The sequence below is a fragment of the Podarcis cretensis genome (assembly GCF_951804945.1).
Source record: "Podarcis cretensis genome assembly, chromosome: 6".
Lineage (NCBI taxonomy): Eukaryota > Metazoa > Chordata > Lepidosauria > Squamata > Lacertidae > Podarcis > Podarcis cretensis.
The window spans coordinates 62710642-62725641 of NC_137175.1; the positions used below are offsets into that span (position 1 = coordinate 62710642).

The window sequence follows — 15000 nt, forward strand, 5'->3', positions numbered from 1 at the left end:
AACAGGAATTTGTAGAAGTGGATAGGACTTTTTCTCAACCACCTTGGGGTCTTTGTTGGTGTTTGCGGAGGACATTCCCATTAGGTTTCCAACATTGCCTGGGCCCATGTTATATGTCTGTGATGCTCAACTCATTATGAAATGTAGTGTTCAGAGGAAAACAAGACAAAGGGAAGATGAAGACAGTGTGGAGAATAGCAGATGGCTCAGTCGCCTCAAGAGACTTAAAATGGAGGCCAATGATGACCCTGCTCTGTTGATACTGCTGCTGTTTAAATATAAAGCTTATATATGTCAATCACCAACTATCATTGATTTGACTCAAGATGAGGCATTGGTATCACTGTTGTCATCAGTTTATGGCTGCAGTATATGGAATGGCAACCCTGAGACACTTTGCAATATCAGTGTATGGTTGGCATACCTTCCGACTCCACCCTCTAACTAGACTTCAAGTCTGAGCTAGCTGAACTGGTTCAGCTTAAATGTCATCAACTTGGGTCGCTTGGGATTCAGTGAACATAGGACTCCATTGCTTCCATGACATAAAAAGAGAGGATTGAGGGTGGATTTAATGTTTTCCAATTAAATGGAAACAAGTTCTGTGAATTTGAAGAAGGCACAACTGTAATGGGTCGTTTCAAAAGATTGATAGCTTGGATTAGTCTGTTAGGTTGATTTGGCCCTAGAAACTGAATGGATCCCAAAACATTCTGGTGGGCATACTTTGTGCTACTCTTCTGATCACAGGATAGAATCATAGAGCTGGAAGAGATATCAAGGGTTATCTGGTCCAACTCCCTGCAATGCAGGATTCTCAACACATGGGTTTCCCATTCAATATGAAACCATACTGGACCCTTCTTAGCTTTGAAAAGAGTGTTAGCAGTTCTATAAATTGTGAAATGGCTCAAAATAGTTGTGTGCAAGAGTTCCCTATAACTAATGTGGGAATAGACATCTTTACGGAATGAGGAACTGAGGTTGTTGAAAGAGGAGAGGTGACATTAATGGCACTTACCTTATGACAGAGCTGACCAGTTGCAGCTGTGCCACAGCACTGGCAACTTTTTCCTCCACCACAGCAGATATCATATAAATGGCTGATAAATTCTACAAAGAGGTTCATCCATGGTTTTTCCCACCCTCAGGAAGTGGAGTGAGTGGCAGAGAAATGAAAAAGAAGGGAACTATGTTGATACAGCAATGTGAATATTTGCTGTTCTGGGTTTGGGCTGAAAAAACTGGTTGACTCTATTCATAGAAGCCCTATGCACCTTCTTATGAGCAACATGGAACTAGATTGTAGGAGTGCTTTTCACAAACCTATTCCAGCCATCCCTGTTCATCAGTTGAGAAGATGTCATCCATGCCTGTCCATACCCAGTATCTATTACTATCACTATGAAATTGGTTGTATTAATATGATGCCATGCATTTAAGTGATATTGGATGATATTTTTTAAGACATAAAGAATTTGGTTTCTAAACTTTCATATTTCCTTAACTGCCACATTAAGTCCTGTTTACATTAAAATAGTGCTTTTCAACAACATGGAAATGTCACAAGAATATTTCTTTTACTTTCCCTTGTTTGCTTTGGTAAAATGAACATTTTTATTATTATTTTGAAGCAGCAAACATGTTTATCTCATTCAAAATATTTCAGGTGATATTCTGACTAGCTGCAATGTAAGTGGAAAGGAAAGACTGGCTTTGCCAATATTATTTACCCAACTGTTGATACTGTGTGTTGGAATTCTCCTTGTCTGTCGGCGTTTGTGTTGAGTAGGCAGAGAGCAGCAAGTTCAAGGAATTAACAAGCTGGTTCTGGATGGAGCTGAGCTTTGAGGCGGGCTGCTTAATGGCACTGGCAAGTTCTGGGTACCCGTGTTCTAGGCATGTCCACTGCTCTTGCAACAGATCCTGGATTTTTTTAACGTATTGGCCTACGATGGGATCTGCAGGCGAATTCTTTGGTTCTGGTTGGGTTTCCTCCTCATTCAGCTCCTGTTTAAAATCTTCTTCAAAAAGGCCTTCATTTCCTCCTGCCTTTGAGCCAACCACCTCAACACCTGAGCAGCTTTCTTCACTAGCAGCAGAGAACTGTGTGTCATAGTTGCACACTCCCTTCTGGTAGTTGTCATTATCAATGTGTTCATCAATCTTCAGTTCATTGTAACTTAGCTCGAGAGGGGAACTATCATCTTCCTGTTTCATTTCTTTCTGTCTCTGGAAACATGGACGCTCTTTTTCTCCAACATCAACACTTGTCATCTCATGGTGGACATGGAACAGCTTCCTATGCCCTTCCTTTATCTGCAGATTCTTATTATCAATTTCACAGGCATCACACCCTATTGATTCCATAGGCACAGTGATGCTTACATTAACCCCTTTGTCAGATGCCTCCTTAGCTGCCCGTTCGGTATTCACAGCAGCATCATGGTACTGGAGGGCAATTTTGTCCTGCTTGCAGGGTGTAATTTCTTTGGTACTCTCCCCACAGAGTTTCTCTTCCAGTTGAGCTTTGGAACTTGCCAACATTTCAATGCTTCTCTCCTTGGCCTTGATTTCCTTATCCTGCTGCTTCAAGACTACTCGAATCTGCTCAAGTTCTTCTGTCTTGTTGTTTAGCTGTTCCTCCAGAATAGCAATATGCTGCTTTAAGGCTGTTATCTTGCTAGGTTCTTCAGAGAGAAAAGGCTTGAGGTTTACGTTTCCTTTCATCTCCCCACTGCCAGGACTTGTAACTTCTTCCCCCTCCTGTAGTCCTGCTGTAACTGTCTCAGTTATGTTGAGTTCTATGTCTTTCTGGGTCTGGCTCTCAGGGTTGTATTCCAAGGCTCTGAAAGTGGTCAATTCACTTTGGGTGGATGGCCGACAAACATCTGTCTCCATTGCATCACATTCCTCTTCTCCGCTCTCAGCAACTGCAAGCAGTTCCTGAGATACTAAATGCTGGCTTTGCCATGAAGCACTGGGTTGTATTCTCTCCTTTGTAAGCTCTGGTTGTCCCTGGTCTAGCACAAGCTTAGCTTCTTTCTGTTGCCTCATAAGCTTCTCAGTATCCTGGACGGCCTGACTGATTTGCTCCTTTACATTTTTCAGATTTTCAGGAGATCCCTTGGACCAATCTGAATCCAGTGTTCCCTTTATGGGACTAAAATCAAATTCCAAGCCTTTCCCATCAGAAGATGGAAGGAATGCCAAAGGCGGAAAAGCTTCTGGTTGCGTTTCTGCTTCTGAATCCTGGCTTGGTGGCAGCGTGGCAGGCATACTGGATGCCCTCAAAAGCTGAGGCCTCCCTCTACAGTTGCCAGTCTCCTCTTCAAGGTGTGTGGCATCTTGCTTGACAGTCTCTATTAAAAGGGCCTTTTTTCTGTAGCTTGGCTCATCTGAACGGGTGGCTAAGGGCAATGAGTCAGTCGGTGTGACAACAGGGCTGCTTTCCTCTGCCCCTAAGGAGGCCTTCCTCTGTGTAAGGAAGCTCTTGTTTGGGGCTGAGGAGTAGGCCCTTGATCCATTTTCTGGAAGGCTGAAATTGCGAGGCAGTGTGCTGAATTTTGGGTGCTTTGCCTTCCTGTGAATAGGAATCCTCTTGATAGTATTTCCTTTCTCGATATCATCTACATACTTCAGGAAGTCAAGATCTAAGTGGAAGCCATAGGGTGTTTCAAGAGAATAGGGGCTTTGGAGTGGATCTTTATCCTCTGGTTTGGATGCCCATTCATCTGCTGACATAAAATTAAAAAATCAAAATAGTGTGATAATCTACAAACAGATATAATATCAAGAAAACTTGATGTCTGAAACCACTTATAACTCAAGTTCCTACCTCACGCCCCTTACAGCAGTCTTTAGCCACTTAATTCTCATGATGGAAAAAGACAATCTGCTAAGGTCACTCTAACCTAACTAGAAACTACAAGGGCATGGTGCGTCCTGCAGTGACACAGCCATGTGCTTGAAAAAAGGAATCAACACAGTCTCCTTAGAAGACTGTAGCTCAATGGCACAGCACCAGGTTGGACAGGGAAAAGTCCCTGCATGACACTCTGGCAGGCCTCTGCCAGTCAGAGTAGACCAAACAGAGTAGCTAGATGGAATAATGGTCTGACTCAGTATAATGCAGCTTCCTGTGTTCCTCCTTTTCTGGCTGGCCATCTGGTCATAACACAGAGTCCCACAGACTTAGCCACTTTCTGACCTAGTGCCCAAAGAGCTCCACTCACAAGCATCTAGTTCTGCATGGCATAATGTACATACCAAGGGAAGGCCGGGAAAGGAGGGAAGAGGGCTTCTTTTAGCCCTGTGCCCATCTCTTCCAGAGCACATCACGGTGACTATATGGAAATGCATAGTGCCTGTTTCCCATTCGCTGTGTTTCATCAGTATAACCCTCTATCATTAGGATGAGGAGTTGTGAATAAAGGATATGAAAGAAGCAGATGAATGCCAGATAAGGAGGACCCAATATTCTAGGGTGAGGTCCCTATGGACTTCCCCAAACCCTCTCCCAGCTGTCTCTAAGGCTGCAACAGCATAGAGCCTCTGCAGTATTGCTGAAAATCAGCCTATATCAGCATGCATACTCCTCCCCCCCCCCCTTTTTATTGAAATGCTGGCTGTAGCTCCAGGCACAACTGCAAGGCAGTTTCACTAAATCACTGTGCAGTTAGCCTCTATCCAAAAGGCAAAAAGAGGGGGGAAACATGGCTGGCAATTTGTCATCTGAGACATCTCTGTACAGTCAGCTTAGATATACAGTCCCGAAGAGGCATGGGCAAATGTGTAATCTTGTTTTCAAGGGCTGAATCATGTAATTGTACCACCGAAAGTCATCAAGAATTTGCTAAATAATCACTCTACTTGGTAATTATGTAAATGACAGCTTTTGCAATCCACACAACATATTTGCTTTAAAGTCTGCATGATCCTAATGTATAATAAACCTTTACCATTACACTCAGCATCACTAATATATTCAGCACTGGCTTTCAAACTATGTCAAATGATTTAAGACATGCATACAAGGTGGATCCGGAAAAAGAGCAAACTGAACAGATTGGTTCCTGGGAGTCAGCCTTGATCTCCCTTAAATATAAAAAAAATTGCCTCTGTGCACACAAGTTCCCAGGCTAAGAGCTTGGTGCTTTTGCACAAAACCAGACAGAAGGGAATCAGGAAAAGCAGCTATCTTCTTGAGTGGAGCTCAAAGCGCAACTCCTGCTCAACAGACCTCATGGGTCAGTTTACTTTTCATGCTTAGGTATGTATAAGACCCATGAGCAAAAAGTGAGGAGCAGCCCGAATACATGTTGTCTCAGGCAACCGTATGCTGATTCAGGGGCAAACAAGATGTGACATTATTGACATTGTTTGGCCTTCCATGGCAGTCAGCAACGACAGTCAGGACTGTGGTGTGTAAGGAAGGCTTTTTATCCTTTGACCCCACCACGCTCTGGGTCTGAATTGGGACTCCCTAAATTGCTGTTCACAGTTCGAGGAAAGTTGACCCTTGGCACCAAATGATTTGAATAACATGGCATGTATTTTGGCCTTAAGAGTACAGGACCATGTAGGCCAGTTCTGCCTGCTCTGAAGTGCAACAGCTCTCCGATATCTGTGGTAGAGGTCTTTTTCAGCCCTGCTACCTCAGTCTTCATAAGCAGAAATGTCTGGGATTGCAGTTGGGAACTTATGCTTGCAAAACATACACTCTCCCACTGAGCAAAGGCCTCTCTCCAACGGAGAAAGTTATCCCTCAGCCCAAAAGTACTGAAATACTCCTCCTGCTTCCTCTTATCGGTTCTGTGGTCTAAACCACTGAGCCTCTTGTGCTTGCTGATCAGAAGGTCAGTAGTTTGAATCTGCATGATGGGGTAAGCTCCAGTTGCTCTGTCCCAGCTTCTGCCAGCCTAGCAGTTCAAAAGCATACCAGTGCAAGTAGATAAATAGGTACTGCTACTGCAGGAAGGTAAATGGCATTTCTGTGCACTCTGGCACTCGTCATGGTCCTCCGTGTGCCAGTAGTGATTTAGTCATGCTGGCCACATGACCTGGAAAACTGTCTGTGGACAAACACCAACTCCCTTGGCCTGAAAAGCGAGATGAGCACCCCACCCCAAAGTCACCTTTGACTGGACTTAACCATCCAGGGGTCCTTTACCTTTAGGGGGAAAGGCCATCAGCTTCTCTCTGCAGGCATAAGGTCCAGAAGTAGACCCCTCCTGCAAGAACCCTGTTTTCCCTTTGCACTTACAGATTTTGAACAGAGATTGGGCGAGTATTCAAAACTGGGGCCTGAACATTTTAAAAAGTCTAATTCAAAAAGCATGAGTTCTTTAATCATTTAGCAATTAACAGAAAAATGAACAGTATAAAGTTTCTGCCTTTCAATTAAGGTTAAATTCTGTATCCATACCATCTGTATTCTCCATAATGATGACTGCTGTCCAGACCACAGATGTCAAGCCATTAGTGAAACATCATCTGAAGACATGTAGTCCACCTTTATAAAAAGAGGATGGGGTGGAAACTGTTAAACAATACAATTATAGTTATTTCAAGACCTACGCATTACACTTCCTTTCGATTACTTCTTTATGTACAAACTGCTCACTTTACCAAAATAATCTATTTTTAAGACCAAAGGAAATTCAGAAAGAAATTGGGGAGGTAAAGGGAGGGGAAGATGGAGGAGAGGAAGAAATGCTGAGGAGATGCATGTTGAGTAGAAGTTGAGGTGATAAGTAAGCGCTCATCTTATTACTGTTGGAAGCATTGATTACTCTGGGACATGGCCTATAATTAATGTGCTGTGTACTACAACTTTCCTAGTTTAAAAAGCAAGTTTGGGGGGGGGGCTGGAAGAGAAACTAATTATAGACCTGACAAGATATTGCCAGGGTCCTTCCCTAGGGTTCTGCCTCAAGTAGCTGATTATAGACACCTCTAAAGGGCAGCAAACTGACAGATATTTCCAATTCCCATTTATAGATGAACATCCATGGATATGTATTAGCTAATATGAAAGCTGATGTAGGTAGTTTTGGAGAATAACTAGCCCCTTTTTTGTACATGTTAATAGATAGGTCTGGGTACAAAAAAACAGTTCACACATCACAGTAAATCATAATTCAGCCTTTGCTAACTTGATGCCTGCCCAATGTTTTGGATTACAATTCCCATCAGTCGTGCTGGCAGGCGCTGATGGGAACTGTAGTCCAGAAGATCTGAAGGTTGGAGAAGGCTGCCAGGTTTGGGGGAAATAAGCAAGCAAACAACAACATATGAATCAGTCCTTAGACATGACCATTACTGTTTACTTTATTGTTTTTCTGCTAACAAAGCACACAATACAACAGACTGTGGCTACCTGACTTTTGCCATAAAATCAGCCCCCATGCTTGTCAACAATTATTCAAAAGATTTAGAAAAGCTTCTGTCGTGTTGTCTCTGCTTAGTAGCAGTACTGCTAGGTTCCATAAATCATATACATCAGTAGAAATAACTTTCTGTGCAGGATTATCTGAACAGTTTGTCAGTAGAACAGTACCAGGAAACCTTCAGTTTAAACTCTAGACAATAATTGTGTAAGCACAAGTGACATCTTTAATTTTAGTGGATGTATCCATTTGAAAATATGTTCTATAAAATAAGTATATATACAGAAAATGATATAACAAAGATGTAGAATATGTGTATCAATTAGATGTGGAAATTCTCAACATCAAGCAGGCTTTATTTATTTGCCTTTGTTTCTCATTCACAAGGACATGGTTTATAGAGACAGCTGTAGTTTGCTTTATATTTGCGTCAACTAAAGAACAACAGGTAAACTGAATCTAAAGATCCAAAACATTCAACACCATGTCAAACTACAGAGGAATCCTGTGCATGTTTACTCAGAAGTAAGCACTGTATTATTCATTGTTACTAACTCTCACCTATGCACATGTAGGATTAAGTTCCACTGAGCTGGCAGCAATGGTTTGCCACTTCCGAACTGACAATGCATAGAGTCACTAAGATCAATGCCTGTGGCATTCACTGCAAGGAACAGGTGAGGCTGCAAGTTCCTTATTTTGGCTGCTGGTCCCTTATTTTCAAGGCTGCTGGTCCCTTATTTTCAAATCTGTAAGTTGACAGCTATGGCTATTGCAACAGCTTTCTGATACTGCCTATCATTTGCAACTGCATTGCAGCAATTTAACTCGGCATTTCATTATTGGAGTTCAAACTGGCAGTTAACAGAAGTATTTGGCCGTGTTACCTTCATGTCCTCCCAGCTGCCAAATCAAAAGGAAGAAAAGAAACCCAGACAAGCCTTCTCTTTCTAGGAAGCGTTCCAAACACTCCTGAAAAGTCCAGAGTTACACTGGCAAAACATGTAGTCACTCCAGCTGCTAAAGAGTTGGTCAGCTGACTAATGACCTTGCTTGAAAAGCAAATACAACCTTTACTGTGATAACACAGAAGGATGCAAATAGAAGTCGTGTTCAGGCATGGTAAAAACATGGCATTTGCTAGAATCTTCATATACTTTCCAAAAAGGATTGTCTTATTTTTGAAGCTCCAAGAGAAACAAAACATCTGATTAACTCCCAAGAGGAAATGCCTGAACCAAGTTGTGAAATAATTATCTTATTATTATTATTATTTTGGAAAGGATTATTTAAAAGGCTGCCAATAATTAACAGTGGCAGAAACATAAAAATTATTTTGGGTAAGACAAGCAAAGCCTGGTTCTACTTCATATCACAAACCTTCCCAAACAGAAACATGATTATACAGTGGTACCTCGGGTTAAGTACTTAATTTGTTCCGGAGGTCCGTTCTTAACCTGAAACTATTCTTCACCTGAAGCACCACTTTAGCTAATGGGGCCTCCTGCTGCTGCGCTGACGGAGCACGATTTCTGTTCTCATCCTGAAGCAAAGTTCTTAACCCGAGGTACTATTTATGGGTTAGTGGAGTCTGTAACCTGAAGCGTATGTAACCCGAGGTACCACTGTATTGTGCATTAATATTCCCTCAGAATTCAGACACTGTGGATTTCAGTAAGTTTTATATTCTAATAAAAAGTTATGGATTGCAGCCTTAATTAAATGTTCAACTTAGTGTCTGATTTACTTGTAGTCTGCAAGTACTGCTAAAAGGGCAAGTTTTATTTTCTGAATTAAGAACAATGATAGATGTCACATTGATCTGCCTTGTAGCCGTAGGTCTTATGTAGGTAGGAAGGTTTGTTTTAACAGCTGCATGGCAGGCATTCAACAGGAGCTTTTCCCAGCATGGAACTGTTTCACCTGCTGGGCTTCTGCCTAATATGCTGCTGTCAAAAGGAACAGGAGAGCAGGCAGGAAAAAATGCCAAGTAATGGCATAAGAAAGCAGCCCTGCTGGAAAAGGCTATAGCTCAGTGGAAGAAGGGCAATACAGTGGTACCTTGGTTGTCAAAATGATCCGTTCCGGGAGTCCGTTTGACTTCTGGAACTGTTTGAAAACCAAGGCATGGCTTCCGATTGGCTGCAGGAGCTTCCTGCACTCAATCGGAAGCCGCGTTGGATGTTTGGCTTCCAAAAAACGTTCGCAAACCGGAACACTCACTTCCAGGTTTGTGGTGTTCAGGAGCCAAAATGTCTGAATACCAAGGCACGACTGTAGATTATTGTTGCAAGATAGGTTGTGCACTCAGAATGCCCCAGGTCCTATTCCCAGCATCTCCTGGTAAAGCAGGGAATGTCCCTTACTTGAAGCCCTGGAAAGCTGCTGCCAGTCGGTGTAGGAGCTAGATGGGCCAATGGACTCACTACGTATAAGGCAGTTTCCTACGTTCCTACAGATCAAGTCAAAGGTCCATCTAGCCCAGCATTCTGTTCTCACAGCAGTGAAGCAGATGGCTATGAGCTCTCTCTTGCTTGTGATCCCCAGGAACTAGTATTTTGAGGTAGTATATAGCCATCGTGGCTAGTAGCCATTGATGCCTTGGGAAAGCAATACTACAGTGTGTTCGCCACTGCTGGGACTGGGACCCTTCTTCTCTCACAGATGTTATTAGAAGACACTTCCTCGTGTGTGAGAAAGAAAACGCAACTTGTGAGGCAAATGATCATCACTGCCTTCTCCACCTGGTCCTGCTATACAGCTCCTCTCTTTGAAGGAACTAAATGCACCTTTCAAAAAAGCAAAAGAAACAAACAAACTGGGAGGGAAAGGGGTTCCAGTACAGTTTTCAGTCATGGCTGGTTGCTTTTAACCTTTTCAAAGGCACAGATAAATTGGTTTTCATTTTTGTTTCTATTTGTTTCTCTCCCCCACCCTCCAATCTTCAGTTTGGTTCTCCCCATTTCCACCTTAGTTTGCAATCTTCTTTTTAATACTGTATGAAAATTCATGTGCATTTTCCTATGCATTTCACCTAGCATTACTCTGCAATTTTGCCTAAAATATACATTTTGTTTCCAACAGCTTCCCCCAATTTTAGGACATTATTTTCACTAAAATAAGCATTTTTGTGCGCACTTTTCCTTAACATATGCCTTTTGGGGAGGATGCATGCTGGGTTGGACAACTGCACTGCAAAAAATCAGAGAAGTAGAAATTTTGAAGGATAGGTGTGTTTCACTGTGTACAGTAAGCCCACCACTTACGTGGGGGTTACGTTCTGGGGATCATGCCTAAAGCCAAAACACATTGGGTTCAATGGTGGGTGGGATTGCCAAAGTCTCCCCCCCCCCAGACGCCACCCCCTTTCCACACCCTTTTATTTTTTACTTTTTGCTAAGAGCATAAAGTTGAATGTGCACACGTTAAATGTGCATAAGTTGTGGGCTTACTGTATTTTATTTGGGAAATGCAAACTGGGTAGGTTACCTGAACAAATTTCCCTGCTATCCGTACTGGCCAATGCTACAGACAAGACAGCTGTCTGGACTAGATGGGGACAAGTGATCTCAACCTTTGTACAACGCAGAGGTTGGCCTTCAGCCCCAAATATCAAACCATGCATCTTAAGTGACAGGTTTCTGCTCCAACAAAAAACCAAGCCATAGGAGGCAAATTGGAGATAAGACAGGCACACTTGCTCCAGAACCTGAGCACAAGGCAATGGGCGTGAGGGTGGGGCCCTGATCCCCAATACACAAAGCCACTTTCTGTAGCCACAATTATCTGCTTGTTCAGAAAACCATTTCACAGGAAGCAAACTTGTGATGGCAAAAGACAACTTGCCCCAGAACCTGAGCACAAGGCAGAAAGGAACATGCAAAGCAACAGAAACCCTTTCACAGGAGGTAAAATAGTGAAGCTAAAATAACTTGTCCCAGACCCCAAGTCCAATGGCAGAGATGGGCTCTGATCTCCAACACGCGAATACAATCACAGTATCTCTCTATCTCTCTCATGATCACCCCCAAACTATGTTTCTCACATACCCAACTGCCAAACTCCCTGATGCCAAACAAACAAAATCAAGTTTGTTCATGCTACTAAATAAAAGTAACAACCACATTTGCATTTTAAAGTCACACTGACTACACTTTTGGGGGTTGTTTTTTTAAAGAGGGTGAATGGAAAGCAAAGTGAAACAGTTTTGATTGTCTTATGCTACAACATCCTGGGCGATTCTGAGTGTTAACGGATGCCACAACAAAGATGGTTGTTTGCGTAGAAGTGAATTGGGAGCCCAAGAGTTTATTCAATGCACTGACCACCATACGTTGCTAGTTTCAGCTTTCAACAGACCCAGCTAGCATGGCCAAGCACAGGGCTGGGAGAAGCTGCAGTCTATAACAGTACCTGGAAGGCACCATACCTAGTAGAGATGCTAAATAATAACAGCAGTGTCCCATTCTGAAGAGGTTATTTTGGCTGAGGCTTCATATTTTCCTTGTTATACCATCAGTCTACAGAGAACCAGTGAAGACATTCGATCTGTGCAGAAGGACCAGAAAAATCGGCAATGCATCTGTTGTCATTACTGAGCATTCAGCACAACTGATTTTATACCTAAGCTGCAGTTCAATGAGTAGCATCTGTAAGAGCAGGCAGAAGTGGGAGGAAAGCCCTTTCCAGAGTGATCCTGTGGTTTAAGGAGACCCACTTAAAACCCTGCTGACTAGTTGTTCATTAGCCACCCCTTGACTAGTTGTAAGCAAGGAGGCAGGCAGGCAGGCAGGAGAGTTGGCTGAGGTTGGTGGGGCAGTGTCCCCATTCACTCTGCTGGACCATCCTCCAGTGATGGCAGCTGTAGCTTACAGCAGTGAGAGGTAGTAGGGAGAAAGAGGTACTGTGCCACACTGCTGCCCCGAGCAAGAGTGGGCTCTGCCAAACCACAAAACAGGCTAGATTAACAAAATCAAGAAAAACATGAACATGCCTTATCTGAGACCCAAGTTGGATGAAAGACCTGACTATTGGCAATGGTGCTTTGTATGAGGAAACTGAACAAACAACGTCAAAGTGTCACCACACTGCTTCCAAGCTGCAAAGCACACTCAAGTCAGCTGCCAGTTTTTGAGGCTTATTGTTGGGGTCGGTGGGGGAGATCTCATTAGAAGGGGAAAGATTTCATAATAGCTAATAAAACTCGCCAAGGTCTAGATAATGCTTCGATTGTGACCTGAGAGAATATTGCAACAGGAGGTGTGCCAGAGTTCTGTCAAAGGGCTTTCGAGGTGAAACTGAACCCACAACGTTCCGATTTGGTTATCCAGTCATGTCCTACTTATTTTAAAAGTACACCTCTTTTGGATCACGAAAAGGTCGTGGGGGCAGGAAGAGGAGTATTAAGCACCTCCTCCTCTAGTGCCACTGCTCCGATTAAAATTTGAGCCCTCAAAGTTGCTTTGTAGTAGTACAAACGAAAGCAACAAGGGGAATGGCTCTCTCAAGGCACATTGTCATTTTGGATTGAAATTCTAGATGTATTGAAATGTACTGTTGGTTTAATGTAGTCCATTTGGCTACAGGAGCTGAGGTTCAGGGATCCTACATGAGGAATGTTATAGCTGGACAGGCTCTAGAAAGAAATCTTAGGCGCCTGGAAACACAGCTACCTCAGCCCTTACCCACTTTAATCTGACCTCTCGCCTAGTCCATCCATGATTCCTTGATCTTCTTTCCCTACTGTGAATTCTGCAAGGAGATACACACAGCACCAAGTGTGAATGCACATTTGCAGATTGATCATTGTCTATTTTGCGAGATGAATTACTGTATTTTTCGCCCTATAGGACGCATCTTTTCCCCTCCAAAAATGAAGGGGAAATCTGGGTGCGTCCTATGGGGCGAATGCAGTCTTTCGCTGAAGCCTGGAGAGCGAGAGGGGTCGGTGCGCACCGACCCCTCTCGCTCTCCAGGCTTCAGGAAGCTATCCGCAAGCCTTGGGAGCTCCGCGGGAGTTCCCGTTGAGCTCCCAAGGCTTGCGGATAGCAGCCTGCATCCCGAAGCTTGGGGCGCGCTGCACAGCGCACCCTGGGCTTCGTGCAGATACCGGGCAGCCCCACAAGCTCAGGGGACAGCGGGGAGGCGGAGTGCCACCATCCCGCTATTACCCGACCTGGTTTGGAGGCTGGCGGTGGGGAGAAGCGCGCTTCTCCCCAGCGCCAACCCCACAAGCTCGGGGGACAGAGGGGAGGTGGAGCGCCGCCATCCCGCTATTCCCCGACCTGGTTTGGAGGCTGGTGCTGGGAGAAGCGGGCTTCTCCCCAGCGCCAGCCCCACAAACACGGGGGAAAGATATCCGCAAGCCTGGGGAGACCGGCGTGACTTCCCGCCGGGCTCCCTAGGCTTGCAGATAGCAGCCTGTTCTGGGGGCTGGGGTCGGGGGAAGCTCGGGCATCCCCCGCCCCAGCCCCACGCCTGGTGGGGAAATAATTTTTTCCCTTTATTTCCCCCCCAAAAAACTAAGTGCGTCCTATGAGCCGGTGCGCCCTATGGGGCGAAAAATACGGTACTTAAGTAAAAAAAACCAAACCCACACAAACAAATAGAAAGTCAGTTGCCAAAACACTTGACGTTTAAAACTAAACTCAGCAATCCTAATCTGACCTAAATGGCCGACTGAGCTTTAGGCTGGGTCAGGTACACCCATCCCATGCAGGATTAAGATGCTGAATCAACAAATTCCCTTCAGGAGCAGGATTGCGGCATCTCAACAGGAGCTAATTAAGAACTCCTTCCTTGTGGGCATCAACTAGTGAGCTGGCAGTGGAAGGACCCCATGGTCTCCTTCATGCTAACCATGCCTTCTGTCATGAAATAGCATTTACGCCCTCACCCTCCTTTGCCAGCTACCCATGTGTGATCTAGCATCTCCTGCTTAAAGGCTCTCCAAAGAGCTCGTCTGGGTTGGTGGTCCAGATGAACACAGAGCAGTGAAGCAGAATCGTCAGCAAAAGCCACCTATCAAATGTAAATGCAGACTCTGGGGGAATATACAGATGCGTACATAATGAGTTTTCAATCTGTCAAGTGAAGAACAGGGAGAAGAATTAGTTATGCAGGAAAGGACTCAAATGATACAGGATGCATGAAAAATGCACACACTAAGACTAAAGATGGGATTTCATGCAAAGAAGCAAAGTGCTGAGAGCTAGTTTAGGCTTTACAGAAATCTAAAATTGCTGGCTCTAGCCATGCACGTTGACTTCAGTGACTACAATTAAAAGCTTGAACTACATGACATTGTGTTACTTCTGCCTGCCTGCACATTTATTGACCTTAACATATGGGGGGAAATTAATGATTCCCTCCCTTACTCTCATCATGCTATATTTTGCTAAACTAAACTACTTATTATACAGCAAAGGGTTGACTATTAGAATATACCATTATATGATTTACATATGGGCCTGGATAGAAAACTGAATGCTTTTTGGTTCTAGTACCTTAAAGGATTAGGTTCAACTGACTGCACTGGCCAACAATAACTAGTTTACTTGATAAACCTCTACAGGTGCTGCATATTCACAGCTATAGAAAATTCACAGAA

At 43.9% G+C, this 15000-nt stretch overlaps 1 protein-coding gene across 6 annotated transcripts in view; it reads right to left on the bottom strand.

Moving 5' to 3' along the window:
- The window catches only part of KANK4 (KN motif and ankyrin repeat domains 4), a 62324-nt gene that overhangs the window by 17566 nt on the left and 29758 nt on the right, over positions 1-15000 (bottom strand). For 2 of the 6 annotated variants that reach the window (XM_079982096.1, XM_079982094.1), the window contains 2 exons: positions 6428-6514; positions 1734-3737 (listed from right to left, as the gene is read on the bottom strand). In XM_079982096.1, the coding sequence (XP_079838222.1) occupies positions 1734-3737; positions 6428-6443 (2020 nt within the window). In that variant the 5' untranslated portion in view covers positions 6444-6514. Of the gene's footprint in view, positions 1-1733; positions 3738-6427; positions 6515-8278; positions 8389-12014; positions 12034-15000 lie in introns of those variants that run through there. The other 4 variants (XM_079982097.1, XM_079982099.1, XM_079982095.1 and 1 more) reach the window with 4 other exon arrangements.